General features: G+C 42.8%; 1 protein-coding gene across 1 annotated transcript in view; it reads right to left on the minus strand.

Moving 5' to 3' along the window:
• The window catches only part of LOC125004934 (thrombospondin type-1 domain-containing protein 4-like), a 37,854-nt gene extending 21,736 nt beyond the window's left edge, over positions 1-16,118 (minus strand). The window contains exons 1-7 of the mRNA XM_047579777.1: positions 15,830-16,118; positions 15,242-15,297; positions 14,970-15,036; positions 13,463-13,785; positions 11,744-12,170; positions 10,800-10,902; positions 9,470-9,606 (exon numbers count right to left, since the gene is read on the minus strand). Of these exons, the coding sequence (XP_047435733.1) occupies positions 9,470-9,606; positions 10,800-10,902; positions 11,744-12,170; positions 13,463-13,785; positions 14,970-15,036; positions 15,242-15,270 (1,086 nt within the window). The 5' untranslated portion in view covers positions 15,271-15,297; positions 15,830-16,118. The remainder of the gene's footprint in view (positions 1-9,469; positions 9,607-10,799; positions 10,903-11,743; positions 12,171-13,462; positions 13,786-14,969; positions 15,037-15,241; positions 15,298-15,829) is intronic.
• Between the last annotated feature and the right edge of the window lie 3,209 nt (positions 16,119-19,327).

The following is a 19,327-nucleotide window of genomic DNA, read 5'->3' on the forward strand; positions in this document are numbered from 1 at the left end:
ACACACACACACGGCAAAATAGCTGAGCACATTTATAATGAACGACAAGACTGTACATACTAACGCACACACACACATATATATATATATAGTTTCCAAAACTATTCTTGAACACCCACAAATAAAAACACCCGTAGGTGAAACTTCACACACACTCGCATCTTCTTCTTATCTTATTCTCAAATGAGGCCCTAAATTCCAGACGCCCTGCGAGTGCCGACCACACATTGTGAGCTCCGGATCGCTGACATTCCAAACAAACCGATGAGGCATAAAATGTCCTCAACTGTCTCTTCAATTGACAGCCACCCAGACAGCAGCCAATCACTGTCAACAGCCGTCTGTCTGAGGGGGACCTGTGTGACCGCTAAGTGCTAAAAATACAGCCCTCTATCCGTGCAGTGCACCCTCATAAATCTGAATGGGACGCCGGCAGACTGGGGCTCGCTGCTCTCTGCCCTCAAATCACACTCCGCTATGGATCTCAATCAGGTCCGTGTCAACCACCTTATGTTATATGCACCGACTGTACCCCTATTAGTATCGTCACTCCACCGTAACAGCCATCTATCCACCTATCTACCAGTCTCCATGGAGACTCTTCGAAACTATGGAAAACTGTTGAGGAACTGGGAATACTCTCCAATGTTCCGCTTGGCCACACAACTTTCCCAGTCCACAACTCGGTCGGTATTAAATCGATCATGATATCATGATGATCACTGAAAGGGATGCATAATGATCGCGGCAGGGCACGGCTAACGTGCCAAACTCTGACAATGGGGGAATTTCGCAGAATCAGAGATGTGGGACCTACAGTTCCGTCAAACGCAATGATTATAATTACAAATACATATGTGCAATATGATAATAACACCAACGGAGTCTAGGTGGTCTGTAAAAGATACCGACCACATGACAGTCAACTTTTTCTTTTTTGGATTTCTTGCGGTGAAATGTTCCTTCATCTGCTCACAGTCTGGTGAGGGAGGTATTTTAAGAGGAAACGTGGTTGGATCTGTTTGTGCAAACACTTTCTTTATTTCTGCTGACACCACAATTTCAATGTGCCGGTCCAGCTGTTGTTTAGCTGAGGTGCCAGAATATGATCAGGAAATGGACGTGCAGACACTTACGCTCTTCCTGTGGTCATGCAGTCCCGTGTGGTACCGTTCCAGAAGAACCCAGACAACGCAGCAACAGCAGAACTGCACGGTGTTAAGTTTAAAGTGTTAACATGCATTCATTTGCACAAAAACTTACTACTAGAGTTACTAACGTCACCCTGAGTGAGCATGAATGTTTGCACAACATTTAATTACAATCCAAGATCTTGTCTGATCATTTCACTCTGAATCAAAAGAGTCAACCTCATAGTTGCACAAAACAACAAGGGATCATCAAAGTTAATGGCCAATGTGTATTAAATGACAATTCATCAAATAATTGTGTTTGGACATTTGGCTAAAAAAGAAAAATTGTGTCACTAAAGGAAAAATACACTTCGAAAGCCAGTGGGATTTTCTACTGTGTCACTTCCTCTCGTAGTTGTGAAGTTAGGCCAGTCTGGACCACAAGGGTGAACTGACAGGTGTATGGTTAAAGATAATGACACACTGCATTACGCCATTAGCTTAAGACAATGTTTAGCCGCCATCGTTTTGTACAACTGCAAAAAGGACTAACCGAGAAGAAATCAAAACTAAGATGATGCATCATGGAAATACCACAAAAGTATTCAAAGATAATTAACAGACCAAATGCAGATCCCACCAAATGTAAACAGTTTGCTTTCTAACAGCTTGAGGGAGGCCCCATGCACAAGGTTAAGCACTCCCCTGTCTCCTGAAGAGAGACTTTATGAGCTGTAGCGGAGTCCAGCAGAGGTGTGACGGTGCAGAACAAGTGTCTGAACACCAGACCTGGAGCGCTCAAGCCTGCTGGAGCTGGAACTGGAGCCGGAGCTGGAGCTGGAGCTGGAGGTCACAAGGAGACAGCGTCGACCGACGTGGGCCATTGACAGTCAGCAGAGGGACACTAAGACCCATTAGGTCCAGGAAGTTGAGGCCAAACCAAGACATCAATCTGCCATCTCCCTCACGTCTTCAAATCCATTTGTCTTAGCTGTCCTCCAACTGGAATTCCCATATTCAATCAACCTTGACAGCGTCAAGTGCCCTGACAAGTGCCTGTATATCTATAGCATAGCAGGTCCAGGGCTGCCGCGCTGTAGCTGACTCTGAGAGAATCAGCGGTCCTGTTACAGCTATTAACTGAGCGCTACAGAAGTTTATTAATTTGGTAAATTATGATTTTATTAGTTTACATTATGTGCAAATCCAAATGTTGTGTTGTGCGGTCTATTATTTGGACATAAGAGGGAATGCTTGCACTTGTTTCAGTAAATACGAATCTGTGTTTTACAGTCAAGGTTAAGTTGAAATACAGTCATGATAGTAGCTGTGTGACACTACACATACACACAGCAGCATTTTGAATTACATGCTAGTGCCATTGTGCTATTGTAATATGCTCACGAGGACAATGATGCAAGCAACATACAGTGTTTTGTTATTTAAAAAATCTAATAAAGTTTATTTGCATGAAAACTAAAAATAGCAGCTTGCTTTACATGTACTTGCCTTTATCATTATATGAATTGATTAGTTATTCTGTATAATTAACTCATTTGCATTGTTCTAATCAGAGTTTTTTTTTTTTTTTTACAAATGAAACAAACATATCGTATCAGGCCTGATATTTCCCTCCCTCATTGTTTATGTTCTTTTTACAACACAACCAGAGGAGCTACATGAATTTCAAGAGTCAAGAGTCTCATCAGAAGCTGTGCACCTGAAATATCACTAGAAGAGCTAACAACTCAATATGACTTCATATTTCTGAACAAACAGCAGAGTCCCCGGCTGAAAGGACAGCCCCAAGTTCAGAAAATACACATCATACGGCATCTGTTACCATCTGATCTGACTGAAGCTCTGCAGATATGAACCCGTAACCATCTGCATTGGGTAACGCTGAGAAACACCGAGTGTGCAGTTGGGGCTTGTCACGACAGAAATGGGACTGAGGTATCTCCACCGGCCTGTGCCAGGCAGGCTGTATATCAGAGCTCTCATCCCCCTTTTAACAAGTTTGCCTGTCCAGCACAGCAGGGAATGCATAAAACAGATGCAGCTGTCAGAGGAGAGAAGTCAGGAGTGGCCGAGGCTGTTGTTTGATGAGTTTGGGCCTGAGCTCTGGGTGCTGGGAAATACGCCAGTCGGAAAGGAAGGCTGCGGCTGAGTCGGACGTACCCTCATTCTATCTGCGATCGCCATTAGGGGAGAAAAATAAATCAATATCCATGAGGAATTATGACAGGGAAAGGTTGCAATAGTTATCAGCGAGCATCAATCCTGATATGCACGTTTATCATCCTCATAGATCAACGCAGATTTAAACTTCATAACTCGATTTCCTGTTATTTCATCACAGCCTCCAACCCGACTGTGTTGTAGCAGTGCAAACCCACCGATGGGTCTGTAACAGCCCAGGCAAGATAAGGTTTTTACCCTCAGCTGGGCCCACCGCGGCCAGCAGAGAAGTGTGTGGTCAGTGTTCGCCCTTTAAAAATACACACACCCTTCTCAAATGCACTTCCTCGGTATAAAAGGAGAGAAGTCACAGCTGAATGGAATTCCCACCATAAAGGGATCTTTCTTTCGCTGTTCATCTGAAATGAGTAACCACATTCAAGCCTCTGTGCCTCAGAGCTGTTTTTTTTAACGTGTATGCACGTGAGTCATAAGAAACGTTCCCACTTATAAAACACAAACAGTGAGCCTATAAAAAAAATAAAAAACTGATCAAAAGGCACCAGGATGTCAAATATACTTGATGTAACGCAGTGCTACCCTGATCAGCCGCAACATTAAAACCACTGACAGGAGAAATCAATAACCTTGTGACAAAACAATGTTCTGCTGGGAAACTTTTGGACCTGGGATTCGTGTGGTTGTCACATAGACATGTACCACCTGCCCAGACCAGACCAGACACCCCCACCCCATAGCAAAGACACTCCTTGATGACAGCAGCCATCCCCAGCAGGATGCAGCCTGACGCAAACACACACACAAAAACAGTTTAGGAACAATTGAAAAAACATGAAGAACAGCACAAGGTGTTGACCTGACCTCCAAATTCACTAAATCCCAAACTGATCAAGTATATGTGGGATGAACTGGAACAAGCCTGATCCACAGAAGCCCAGCCCCTCATCCCATAGGACCCGAAGACGCCCACTAACAAGAGGGGCACCACAGGACAGGACCCTCAGAAGGACCATGTCCAGGCTCTGATGAGACACAACTGTTTAGATTGACAGGTCTGACTGAACTGCTGACTGAAAGGTAAAGTCTTCTGCCTCCATTTATCCCAAAATATGTTGGATTCATGTTAATGTGTATTTAAAGAAGACCTATGGTGTACGCACTACTAAGGAATAAAAAAGCATTTGCACATTATTGCATTGTGAAAGGACAAAATAAAAACAGACATAGACAAAAAATATGCCTTGTTCCTCTGATCTCTAAAAACTCAGCCTTTTGTTACTCCCACTTAAATCTGCTAGCAACTATACATCACTGCACTGTTTTACACTGTTATTTCTTGTAAAGTTCAGAAGGTGGAAAAATGCAGAGACATTTTCAGTCAAGGCAGCTACATGAAGTGAAGATAAAACCCCAAAAAATCTGTTCAGGCACACAAAACTTGACACAGTGACTTAACTGACTTTGAAGTATCGTCGCGATGTCGACACGCGTCTCTCTAACAGGACAATTGAAGAGTGTGTCAAAAAAAAAAAAGAGAGAGTGCGTCAGATTCAGAAATAAAACATAGATGTGAACTGGAAATAGATGCCAAAGGCCAAATGGACGGAGGTAGGCTATTATTCATGCAAGATGAAAGATGTCTGGGGCAAATATCAAGGACCACACAAACGGAGGGTCGTGTGTTAGGAAGCAGCGTATCCTCTGTAATAAGCAGCAGCAGCAGCGAACCCACAACATCAACAGTTTCAACACGGAACATTAAAGTGACTGAATAACTGAGACACGTTTCCGTCTAACACGAAACCACAGTTTGAATGTTTAGATCATTACTGTTTTAATCATTGTGATTAAATAACAACTAATGTGTTCACTGCCACAGTAGAGAAGTACGACTGAATCAATGTGAACGTCACCTAAAATTACCTCCAGACAACAGTGCTGAGAAAGTAAAATAAGTCGCAATGCAAATACCAAAGAGTGAGAATGCTGCTGTCGTGCGTGACCGTAACTAATGCAAAAAACCTCATCACAAACAGCGCACTTAACAGAATCTAGCCTTATGCGCCGTGCTGGTTCACTGTCAAATAATATTCCTAAACAGCAACGCCCCTGCATTAAATGCTCCATTTGCATAAGATTTAGTTTCTGTGCAGACGCACACTCACTCACACACCCACACTGGCACCAAAACAAAGCGCCATTTTTCAACAGAATGAGTCAGCATGACAGAAAATAGCCTCTGAGCGTGGTTAAATAAAAACTACATGACAACCCAACAGTCTCTATGTCTGCACTGTAAAATTCCACAGTATGAGGAAATTAATGTATACGTGCAACACTATGCAGAAACTACAAGTTCTGCCTATGGCCGGGCCAATTAAATTAAGTACATATAATGTATAATCTATTTCGCTATGAATTTGAAGTACTTTTTTCATGCCACTTTATACTTTTTGTCCACTGTGATTCAGGGGAAAATGTAGCACCTTTTACTGAACTACAGTTATTTTGTAGATCTTAGTTACATTACAAATGACATATTTTTAGATGTTTTTTTTCCAGATTAAAGATATTGAAGTGTCATAAAATATGATGCTTTGATAGAAAGTAATTTTTAAACAATTCATGGTTCCAGTTCCAATGTAAACATGCTGTTTTTTTCCTTTTAATAATTGTAATTTATTTAAACACCAAATCAATTAATTAACTGCATAAATAATATAGTGATCAACTGTTTGATCTCATGACAAACAACTGATCACACTCACACCTAGAGTTACCGATTAGAGGTGTGTCTTTGGAGGTAGGAGGAAGCCGGAGACACAAGGAGAACAAATTCCACCCAGAAAGACCCGAGCTGGTCTCAAACCCAGACCCTCTCCCTGGGAGGAACCAGCGCTAACCACCGAGCCGCTGTGCCGTCCCATCTCATCTTCTACCGCTTAGTCCTGACTAGGGTATCGACCGTTTTTTTTCCAGTGCAAAGTTCGTGGTAGCATATTTCTGCTGTGAGTTGTCATCACTTTTATGGCTCTCCCATCACTTGTTGCCCATCATTGTGTAGCAGCCGGTGTCACTTATTCAGATGACGAACGCCTCAAATATTTCCCTTAGAAATCAAACAGATGTTTGTAATTAATAAATAACTAGCTTACTACGTCATGAATTTTTATTTCCAAGAAGTGTTGGACAGATAGCACATTCTCGAGCGAAGTTGTTCGTGTGTTTTGGGCTTTTAGAAAAAACGGCGTACAGTAGCAGCTCTGTGCTATGTAAAGACAGGCCCTCACATGCTGGATTCCCTTCGCTGGAATAATTGGTTGAAAAAAAAAAATAAAAAAATGATTGTATATCTGGCTCTGATTCAAATGCCTCAGAGTTCCTGGTTCGGTTCCAGGATTATATCAGTAACACTTTGAAGTGCCTTGGGGACACTGCACCAGTTTGTTCGGTAGCTGTGTGTGAGGTATCGGCTGATCCATCTGGTGTGGGTCGGTTTTAGTTCATAGAACTTTAATAGAAGAGTTTAGCTCATTGCATTATAGTTTTACATCGCGTTAGTACCGACCTCACTGCTGTTTGTGGTCTGGAACATAATCAACAGACATAGTTTGAGGCAAAATATAGACTTTGAATGATATATGACAAGCCACCGCTGAAAATATATAATGTCTATATTGGACTTTTGCAACTGAAAACAGCAGCATGTAAATTCATATGTGAAACATTGTTGTAAAATAAATGCCTATAAAGAGACACAGTGGTGAATCATTACATGACATATTATCATATTTGAGACCCAGACCAGCTGAAGTAGGCTACTACGTCCTCCTACTCAGAGCAGCTGGCTGACTTCAGGGCAGAGCTGACAGCCTTTAGGGGCACATCAGAGCAGAACACCAGCTCATCGCGGTACCTGCCTCCTGCAGCAGCCTCTCAAACTACAGCCCACTGGTTAGCCACTGACGAGCTACCTTCAGTTTAACTGTATTATGAAATTACATGATGCCACTCAAAATGGGTAGAAAATATGATCAAACCTGTAAATACAAAAAACTCTGTGAGTGAATATGGCTTCAGTATTATAATTTATAATCCTACAAATACCCTAAAATATAGATTGCATTTACAGCAATTGCAGCTCGGACATTTGTGGCAGTGCTTTAAGCTAAATGCAAACATATTTAATGAAAACGGCTACATATTTACGTTTAGCAACCTCACCAACAGGCTAACTATCACTGAGTAGTACTAAAACAAAAACCTGGATGCATGGAGGATGACGGCGTTGCATGTATTCATGTATAATTCAATCATTGGCAAATTTGGTATTTTTACCAATGCTGCTGGCGTTACAGAGAAAAGCCAAAGGAGGATGTTACAGCAATCTACCCAATGAGTGTCTCTGAAACACACACATGAGCCTCGCAGATTCACCCTCTGTGCATTATGAATATGTCCTTTAAATTTAATCCATCCTGTTGTTGTTGAGACACTTTAATCACAACAAACATGGCAGACTGACGTTCAGTCACGATTATCTGGCGGTTACAAATTTAATCTCGACTTCATTACACTGACAAAAGCGAAAATGTTGATCCGTCACATATTGCTGCGTGTGTTTTGACAGGGCCTATAACGTATCACGTAAGGTCAAGCAGAGTGCACCAAAACAGCTGACTCTCAGCTGATCTAAACAGGCACCAATTATGACTGGCACTTCAAACAATCTGTTTGAGCTGCCAACTCCTCATTTCTTCCTGTAGCTGCTTCCTGCTCCTTGGTGCCGCTGTTGCTGCAGATGAATGGCTGCGCTGCATACTCACTCTACCACTCACTCACTTTTTTTTTTTTTTTTTATCAATATATGTGCAATGACATTTCTTGCTTTAAGTATCATGTATATTCCACATGTCATGGTATATATCTGCAAGGTCCACTTAGTCCCTGGGGGGAAAGTAAAACCTGCAGTACAAACATTTATTAATTGCTACAATAATGTTTAATTCCAATCATGAGAATAGATCTGATTCAATTAAATTATCCAGATGTTTTTACATTATATCTTGGTATGCAGCATGCAGCGTATGTCCTGTTCAAATGGCTGGGCCAGCTGAGAAAATCTCAGTGGGGAAAGAGATGAGAAAAAAATCCCCCTTTCCTGAGAAACCCATGAATTTTGAATCTTCAAATAATGAGCAAGAAAAATCTGTGCTTTAAAAAAATAAATAAATCAATAAATCAATTATTAGCACATGCAGATTAATACCTTTTAACCAATGTTGATTGACTTGATTTAGACTCATAAATCACAATTTAGTTTACAATACTGGTGATAACGCACACCGACCCATTTGCAGGATCACAGTGTCGCATGTGTTAACAGTGGAAGAGTGATCAAGGCCAAAATCAGAGATCAGAGGGATCTTGATTAAAACTTAATGTTGTAAAGATTGTTGCTGGATTACAGAGCCTGGGAAACTCACAAAGTTAACAGGGCTGTGGTCTGTATGACCAACTGGAAATAAGCTTTTTCTCTAACATAATTCTGAGTTAAACCCTGATCAAAAGAATCTTAAAGTGTGTCAAGCGCACTGAAGTCATGGCCAACCAGGGGCAGCTCACGCAGCGACAGAGTCTACTGCTTTGGTCAAAGGGTGTAAAACCTGGAGGTATTGTAAGACCCTCAGTTTGCCACAGGACTCTGGTGCTCTGCTGCCCTCTGCTGTTCACAGACATCACAAAATAGCCTCAGCCTCAGGTGCATAAAATGTCGCTTATATCACAAATAAATTGTCCGATGACAACAGAGAATACACTGGAAATTACTGCTCCACTATGAGGCATTCAAGGATGCAACCATGAGAAAAAATAAAGCTTAATGAAGTCCATAGTGTAACGTTTTCAGGCACGCACACTGACACATACACAATCTTTGTAGGAGGAAAGAAGGGTCAAAGAAACTCCACTACAACAACTCCACTATAGATAAAAGTTCTCACTGTAGAAACATGTGATGACATCTATGAGAAGGATTACACCTTTGAAACCAAATCCACCAATGGATAATTTTCTTTCCTCAATTAAAATAAAATAAAATAAAAATAAAATAGAAGTCTGTTTTTATGGCCTACCGTACACTTTCCTGCCACGCAGAGAGAAGTATCGTTCTTCCCACACGGCGTCCCATCGATCACCTTCTCTGACTGACGTACGTAGAACCTGAAGCCTATGGCCCGGCAGTTGAGTTCACAGTGCTGGTCCCCAGGAACTGAGAGGAGTAATGAGTGAAAGGCCAAGAGAGGTGAGTAAAAGACAGGCAGAGGACGGAGGTCACGTAATCTGACTGAATCCTGGCACAAAATGAGTACACACTTTCATAATGTGGCCAAATGCGTACAACTTAGGGAGCACAGAGCCCCAAAAGTTAGAAACAGCAGTAGAAGACGACACTATTATTGTGCCGTATTACTAATACAATCAATGAGCAAGTCTGCTGTCTTAAACCGTAGGTGTCCTCTGGTAAATTTTAGTTCATTTCAAAGCCCTGAATCAGCTTTTGATGATCCTCACCTGCTGTTTTCAAACTGGATGGAATTATAATAAAAGTTACCAAGAAATGTGTATATCTGTTTCTTCAAAACGCTTGAAAAACTCTTTGATACTGAAAAAAAAAGATGCAGTCTGTAAGCAGAGCGCAGAGCACAGAGCACAGGGATCCCTTCCTTCCAATTTGTTCACATGATTTACCAATTAAATGGACTACGAGCCCAAAAGCCAGGCATTTCTTAAACAGATGTAAGAGAGAGTGTTTAAGCGCTGTTCAAGATGGGTGTCAAATGATCCAGACTCAACCTCATACGTTTACCTGGGGTTATTTCAACTTCACATCTGTATTAGCCGTCTGTCAAGGCCGCAGCACAGAGGCAATCTGTTTGACGGGATATTAATTTAGAGCCTGTTACTCCCATTAGTGTTCTCAGATAAATGACAGCTCATCATGTGTTTTGACGGTTGCCGGGATACCGCAGGTGAGCGAGGTCACGGATGAACATTCATCAGGTAGCCTACAGGCAGGTGACATACCGCAGTCCATGCCTCACACCACATCTTAGGTCACGTAGATCATGGGAGACGGAGCTGAGGACGTGACCTTAAGGTCATGTAGAGTAATTTTAAGCGTTGCGATACTGACTTTGACATATCAGTGTCAGAATGAAGTGTTATAATCAGGGCAACATTTCATTGTTTCCAGTAGCAAATATATAGTATGTCTATGACTGAATTAATGCTAAACTGTGTTTTGTGCTAATTTGATAAAGCTAGCATGCTTTTCATTGGAATCATGCTATACGCAGATAGACTTTAATTTATTTGAATCCCACAAAAAGCTTTAATCTAATCTGAATGAAATGAAAAAAAATCTATATACACACATATGTGCATACTGTACATACAACTTACCCTCATTAAACGGTTCCCACTCATAGAGTCGTCCCATGAAAGGCTGGTTGTTGTAAGAGGAACACTGGACGACTCTGATGTGTCTGCTGGATGGAGGACAGGCCTGAGGATGGATAGGAGAGACACACACACGTATATTTATTTTACATAAATGCTTCTGCAATGACAGCAGGCTTTCACTGTTGTACTCCATGCCCATCGACTGATGGCTACAGTCGACCTTTTAATGCAATCACTGCTTCTGTCCTTTTTACTCGTAGCTCGGCCCTCCTCGGCCAAAGTAATGAGATTCCACAATTTATGATGGCTCTCCAGTGAAACCCGACCTCCCCCGAAGCCTCTCCGTATATCCTTTGTCCAAACAAGCCTCTGGTCTGCTTTACTTTGCTTCAATATCTGTGTCATCGCATACCAGAGAGACAATATACAGAACCAGACGTTGTTTGAATTTAAAGCTCATCCACACACTTTAAGCTGGGGTCTGACGATAGCTACAAAGCAACGTTTCTGCTGGTAGACAATATCTAAAGTAAGTATTAAATAGCTTTAGGTTTTAATAATGTTTATTTGCAGACTAGTTTGGGTGGGGAGGCATATCATATTTATATTCATTGCTTTTCTTTACTATACCCCGCTGTGGATGTTCAAGATCGTTACTTTTGAATGAGGATCAGGGCTGTGTGTGTGCTCTATGCGAACAAGCCTCTCGGTACATGCAGTGCTTTTTAAGTGGCTGCAGACCATGTGCGTCTTTGTTCCACTCGAGGAAAGGTGGACAGTTGGCATGAAATATTTCCCTCTGAATACAAAGAGGATTAAGGTTTGGAATTATTACAGGACATTTGTATTAGCTGAGACGCCCACGGACAGGTGAGCCACAGCTCACATTTATCTATAAATAACAAATCATACTGAGGATAAGAAGGGAGTGCAGCCTTGCATACATTGCTGTTGCAGATCCTGTAGTGAGCATGTTCCCCTGTGCAGAGGGAAGAAGGCAGGGGGTTGTAAGGTCTCTCTTGGTGCTGCTGAGGGCCGGATGTTGGGCGGCTTGATTGTTGCTCCTGTTGGACCTCGGCTTTGTTGGCTGGGCTGGGCTGGTAAAGCGGGGCCCAGACCTGATTATTTCTGGGATTCGGCGCCCTGTTGTGCACGTGGGGTCTACTGTAGAGGTGGGGGTTGTTGGGTCGGCCCAGGTTGCTTGACCTGTGGCCAGTGGGGCCTCTAGCAGTGGGCTGGTGGGACTTAGCTGCTGCCGAGCGTCTTTGTCTGTGGGTGTGAGGTGTCTCGGAGCCCTGGCTCGTATCTGTCTGCAGAGGAGCAACGTAAGGAGCTCTCCCGTAGCCATATCTCCCTGGGAAAATGACCCTCCTGAGGATAAATACAAAGATGAGGAGATCAGAATTTGCACATACTAGTTATCATTTCCATCTCTGGATAAACATTCCCCTACTAACAGTCACTGAAGTGAATCCAATCACCTACCAACTCCATACCTTCTAAACCCGCCGTGGTTCGTTCAACTGAGGTCGTCTGTATGTTTGGATCAGTTTCTGTGTCCATTCACCTGCATTTAGCTAAACGCCATTCTTAATGAGAAAACTCTCATGGCCCCTTTTAGTCATATATCCAACTATTTTTGAGAAGCACCAGGATCCCAGTAGCTGAATCCTGTGAGCTTTTGTTTTTATTTGGCTCCTTAGATTCCAACTCAAACAGCCCCCCATTACTCGGCTGTCAGTGCTATTGGTTTAATGGCAAGCACAACAGGAAGGAGGTCACAAAGCTGCCAAGCACAAGCCGAGCCTTTGACTTAAACGATAAAAGACTAGTCTTCCTCTGGAGGGCAGTCAGACGGCCCACAGTGATGGCTCCAAAGAGTCACTTTTGGACCAGGCTGCTCAGCATGCAGCACAGTTGTATGGGCTCTTTAAGGATTTGAAGATCTCAACAAAGACAACTGCTGCAATACTGAAGGTCTAAACATCATCGCGTCAACAGCGAATACACGCAAAATATAGATGAAGAAAAAAAAAATATTTAAACTGGTCTACCACCAGACATCATAACAGCTTAGACCAGGATAAGACAAATCATTTTGGACTGCCTTTCATGGCTTACACATCTCACGGGTTTGCAGTTGTTTACAGTTGTGCACAAAAGAGCACTTAGCGTTCCTGTTCATCAGTCTCACAGAACATTTCATAGTAAAACTATATAAATAATTTATATTTGTCAGAATGACTGAAGGTTTTCCAGATGCTGCCTCAGCTGTCTTTCACTGAATGTGATAAGCAATTGATTGTCCCAGCTTATTTTAATTTATGACGACCTACATCTGTTGGACAGGATGGTTATTCGGTTGAGTCTGTAGTCCCTGTAGTCTGACTCTGGTATTTAATAGTCCTTTGCATAGATTCTCATAGAGTCTAAAACATATCACCCAATTTAGTGGCTAATTTAGAAACTCATTCACATTTTCATACAAACCATTCATTCATTGACTTGTTGTAACCGTGTCATTCTTTCTTCTCATTGTTATCTAAACCCTTCACTGTGCTAAAACAAATCACAGTCTTGGAAAGTTTTGAAAGTCCAGTAGTACAGCGATTAGAGTGTTTTGCGGCCCAGAACTTAATCGATCACTCTGTGCAAGATGATACCTGTGTCCACCAGGTCTGGTCTCCTTCTCCCTCCTTGGTTCCCCACGGCCGCTGAAATTAGAGGGTCTGGCGGTGCCACGGTGCAGAGGAACCGTAGGCCGCAGGGCTGATATCACATGTCCTGGCTGCTGAGGCTGGACACCGGCTCCTCTGGAGGGGTACTGAGATGGAGTGTACACAGGCAGACAGGGCCTGGTCTGTTCTTGTACCCCGTTTCCACATGTCCGGGAGCAGGTTGACCAGGGGCCCCAAGTGCCCCAGGAGCCCTGAATTTCTCCGTGCTCTGCTCTGAACTCCTGTTGGGGCTCTGCCCTCTGAGGAACCTACACGGAGAAAACAGCCAAGATTAACCAGAGATAGTGCCACAGGATGTGAAGGCCAAGCACTGATGGAAATCCTCCATCAACAACACTTTAATCTCTGCAGATCATGGACTTGTATAAAAGCACAAGTCAGTGACCTCATCTCATCACCATGACTATCCTGCTCCTGCGCCCCCCACCACTGTTCATGAAACAGACCTCTGTTCACGGCTATAAAGCTCTGATTTGCCTGATTAGTGGGTGTCTGTTAGTGGCCTATCCGCTATTGGCTACCTGCATTTCTCACTGTTGACTCTATCCCGCTGTACAACTGTGCCAGAGACGTATTAGCCGTGATCACTACACTCTCTGTTTGAGGAACCTGCCAGAAGGAGCCCTGTGCCAAGCCAGCTTTATCCGTGGAGACGCGTGGAAATCCTGCTCTTTAAGGAGCACTTTGTCTCCATTCACAGCAACCTCTCTGGGCAAACACATGGCCGTAGTAAAAAGCTCAGATGCCTTTGACTTTTAGCGGATGGAAAGAGAATACAGAAGCAGTAGGGTGAGTTGGCAGGGAGCTCTTGTGCTGTCAGTCAGCCTGTGCAGCTATTCAGAGAGACCTTGGCCCTCCCCTCCGCCTCTTCTATTGCCTCAGCTTTTCTAACTCAATGCCACTGTCATCTCCGGGTCAGCAACAGGTCATGCAGCTGAACTCCAACTGGAAACACGTGGAGACAACCTCCAACGACTCCCTACTAACTGTCAGGACTGTCAGTCTGTCAGTCTGCTCCATCCACTTGGTGCAACCACAAGTTTCTTCCATGTGGCTCCTGTGGAAACCGGGTTCAAGAGGCGGTTTGCTGACAGCTGACATCAGCCCCTCTCTGCTTTGCTGCAGTTGACAGAAGTCTTCACTTTCCCTCACTACAAGTTCACAGACTATCACGTGTGCTGTTTAGGCAGGCAGGACGCAATCATGCATGCCATCTTTGAAGATGGTTGACACAAGGTCCTTGCATGCATCACGCATGCACCTTGTGCCAACCAAAAAATTAGATTGACAGATAAAGCAACAGAAAACTTCCTGGCAGTATTGGATGGAGGTCCACCACCATGGAAGCAGGGGATATCAAACAGATCACACATGTTAAAACATAGATGCATTTCTTCTACTACCACCATTTGCTATGCAACTGTATGCTCACCTTCCTGTGGTCCAATGTGTGCTGGCTGTCCAGGAGGTCTAACCAAAACAACAACAGCACAGGAACTCTGCAGACAAGAGAGAGAAGTGTAAACTGGTCACACTAACGGTTTAACTTAAATGGAATAATTGACTTAGAAATTTTAATTTATTGTAGCTGTTCAGCTATTACACAAATGTTCAGTTCAGAGAATCGGGGACACAAAAGTTGGAACACGGACACTAATTTGCATTTAACCTGAAAATACATTCATTCACAAAATATTACATTACCTGACAATCCAGTAACACGCTGCCTGCATAGTCCCTGGTTTCTTAGTGTTGGACGCCTAAATGTAAGTAGAGAAGTTTACAATAGCATAAATCTGAATGTGGTGACCTTTTTAACATCGCTCTCTGTGTAGTTGTATGGTATCTAATCACTATCCAGCACAGAAAACAGCAAACTCAACTTTTTAGTGTCACTGTATCCAAAGGAAAATGATACTACTTTACCGACAGTTTGGCCCTGCAGTGTCACAAATAACAACAAATATAAAAATCGTAAATTATTTTCTGTTAAAAACAAGCTCTGCCACTTGGCCATGTGAGTTGACCTCTGACTTGGCTTTTAATGAGGTACAACCACATGCTGAAAAACGGCTCGACCTTTAGACAGCAGGTTTGACGTCTGGGAGTTTCACTTCTCAACATAGAAGTCCCTCTTCTGTTCAAAATTCCATGAAACCAAACAATAAGGTCTGAAAGTAATTAAGAAAACTACAAAAGTCACTGATTGCAGAGAGGGGGTGACAAACAAAAAACTTTCTATGAAGATCAAACGTCAAACCATCCAGGAACCTTCCATAAATCATCACGTACCTTCAGGTTATGGATGCGAGTAAGTATTTGCTACTTCGCAGTACTTTCTAACCGGTGTCCTACCCGAGCGCAGGTATCCTCATGCTCGAAACGTTAATCCAGGTAGAACTGCAGGGTTTCCCTCCAGGGACTTGGGCCATGAACTTTACTTAATCCGCACCCTGAGTTGAAAAAATCAGACCCTGGCGCTGTATTATCTCCGCGCCCTGGTCATCTTGGCGACTCCGGTGAATCTGCTGGTACGCGCGAAGGCACGGGGTGACAGAAAGCTGGAAAACTACACCGCAGAAGGAAAACACCCTCTGCTGCGCCCCCTGCCGCTACTAGCACTTCGTGAGTGGGTTTGGTTTATGTCTCATGTAAATATGGAGGTGGGAGTCTCCTCCTATTCCAAGTCGGTGAGCGGTGGTGGCGCGCTGGGGTATGTTAAATGTTTAGCCCCAGAGCCTCTCGCCTCTCCCAGCGTGACATTTCCACATTGGAGCAACGATCTCATTTATCATCTTAGTGGAAGCCAGATCTCAGAGCTGCTCTCGTTACCTTTGACTCTTTACATGACATTAGCGCTCTGCACTCAGTAAGAACTCAGTAATCCCAGTTTGAGGTTTTTTTTTGCACACAATTACGCACAGTATAGGTGTTCTATATCTTTTTCCCTCATTGCCTTATTTAGGCCACATACAATGAAGTTGCTACCTTTATACATGAAATGATAAGTGATTGTGAAAAAGGACCATGTGAGCATTCTGGTACAGTGAAAATCACTCTTTGTCTTCGCATTGAGCTTGATATAGTAGCTGTATTGTTTTCTCATTTATTACCCAGGTGGAGGAACATTTGCAGCGGTTCATATACTGCTTGATGTGAGATGTTCTCAGAAACAACGCAGCATGAAATTACTATTCACTCAACAAACACGTTTCTTAAAACAAATCACAGACGTGGAAAGTTTTGAAAGTCCAGTAATACGGCAATTAGATTGTTTTCTGGCCCAGAACTTAATCCATCACTCAAGATGATACCTGTGTCCGCCGGATCTGGACTCCTTCTTCCTCCTCGATATTTGTCAGACTGCGAGAAATATAAACATCTGTTTTATCACCTAAACTGTCACACAAACAAAACGGCATGAGAATGAATATCCAACAGTCCTGACTGCTATATTTATGGGAACTGTCACAAAGGTTTATATGCAGCCCACAGCTGTAGAGTGTAGTAGTGTGTATTTTGCTCCAGGTTGAAATCGCTGCAGCTGACATTTTTACATTTCTTACCTCGGGCCTGGCGTGTTGTTTTCAGTTGTTCTTGTTTGAGCCTTTATTTATTTTCACAGCAGAAAACAGGGCTATGCATAGTTACAGTAAGTGGTTTATGCCACAGCAGCTCTTCCTGACCGCTGCACGTAAACATGCTGGGCAACATAAACAGCAAACACTGTGAAATCTATCGCTATGTCGATACATAAATAGTCTGCACTACCTGCATATTCATCAACTCACCATAACACTGTACGGTATTTATCTGCAGGGGAGCTGCTCCGGTCGTTGGCCCCACTGACATTCTTCATTGGCGCATAGATGTTGATGCTGCTCAGGAATTTGACTTAACCTCAGTGTTTCCAAACCTTTCACAGGCTAACAAGTCCCTAATTAAGGCGCTGTTAACGAATGACTGTTCCAGATGACCCGCTGATGAGAACAGAGCAGTCGCTGGCATATTACAGGATGAAAATGTGCAATGACTTGCCTCTGGACGTACTTTACACTGGAAAAAATATCTAAATGTTACTCTAGTACAATAACGTAAAATACTTTATCATGGACATTTGGCAAGAAATATAAAAGTGTTAATTTATTTGCGATATTTATTCAAAAATATTAGCATCAGTGATTGAGATACCGTAATCTGATTCACTGTAATATGATTTGATTTGGTTGATTTACTAGGAAGTGGAATCAGTGTTTCAGATGATTACCTTTTACAGTGCAAGGCGCACAATAAACAATACACTTGGTTCATTCCAAGAGAAACTAATAGCTGGTCCTGTGAAGTGGAACGAATTGGAAGCCATGTCTCCAGACCACACAGACGTCTATCAGAGGGTCGAGCACGTCAACACTGCACCTTCCAAACCAGCACTTAGGTCAGATTGCTTGCCGTTCACCCAAACACAGATTATGTAGATAATATTGCACGGCCCTAGTGAGCAGGTCCACTCGTTTCGGCTTTGTTTAACATCCGCCACTCTGGAAAGAAATATGGTTAAAAAATTACGCTATTAAAAGTGTAACGGTTACAGCCGAGAGTTCAGGCGTGCAGCCCAGGGCCAAACAGCACCCTGGGAAATGCTGACTAACAGAAGTAGAGGAACTAGAGGCCGAATGAAATATACTTTTTATGAATATTGCCTTCAAAGTATAGTTTCTTCACGGTCTTCTGAATATGTCTTCACCATTTTGATTTTCATTACCTGAGATGCTGTTGCTGGTCCAGAAGAAAACACCGCTTTGATTTACCACATCACTTTCAACTGTGAGCCAAGAGTTCATTTTGCAAACTTAAATAATAGTCATTTTGATAATCAGGAAAATGAGATTAACATCTCACAATTCATTCCCTCGTTTCTGCAGTATGTCAGTTATTATAATTAAACAGTATGACCAGATGAATCCTGCATCCAAGTTATGCAGAACACACCAACTATTTGAAATATCATTAGTAGGACGCTCGGCTAGAGACAGTGTTGTTATGTTTTTTGGCAATAGCTCAGAAAACAAAAAGATGTTGCAGATGTTGATGTTCATTGCTGTAAGCCTTAAATAAATGATATGCTACATGGCCCCGTGATGGACTTTTAACTCTACTCACCAGGACGTATGGACGTCATGTTATTCCCGTGCTGAGCTGTCTTTACTTTGTGGACCTCAGGATATACTGCACTGTCTGGGCTTCTAAACGCGTTTTCAGTGATGAGGCATTGTTCCCACTCTCTGTCACCGTGTCTGCATGCTGTCACTTCTCATGTAGTTCTGTCAGTCCCTCGGGACTCAACTTCTCTCACAATGTTGACAACCTCAGTTCCATAAAATGACAAAATGTGTCAGCACAAAGCAATGTTGTTTATCCGAGCTAGCTGTATTTTTCTGATGGCAGACATTTACACGGAGGGGCTTCCTGTCAACGTGGAACACAAGGCCTTTACACGAGCTCTTCAGGGGACAGCTGCTCCAAAAAGCAACACAGCGTTCTGTCATACCTCTTGTACCACATGTTTAGATGTTTGGGTTCAACTTATCCACTACGCTGAAACGCTGCTTGGAAGTTTGTTTTAAATTCAATATTTGGGAGACAGTGTAACACCTGGAGGACTGAGATGAACTTTCACAGAGGTGCTGGTAAGCATTAAAAGAACAAACTAAAACAAACAGAAAAAAAAACAATTATCAGCACTGAGAATTAAAAAACAAAAACCGTAATGTACAGTATACGCTGACGTTC

This window comes from Mugil cephalus, chromosome 3 (genome assembly GCF_022458985.1).
Source record: "Mugil cephalus isolate CIBA_MC_2020 chromosome 3, CIBA_Mcephalus_1.1, whole genome shotgun sequence".
Classification (NCBI taxonomy): domain Eukaryota; kingdom Metazoa; phylum Chordata; class Actinopteri; order Mugiliformes; family Mugilidae; genus Mugil; species Mugil cephalus.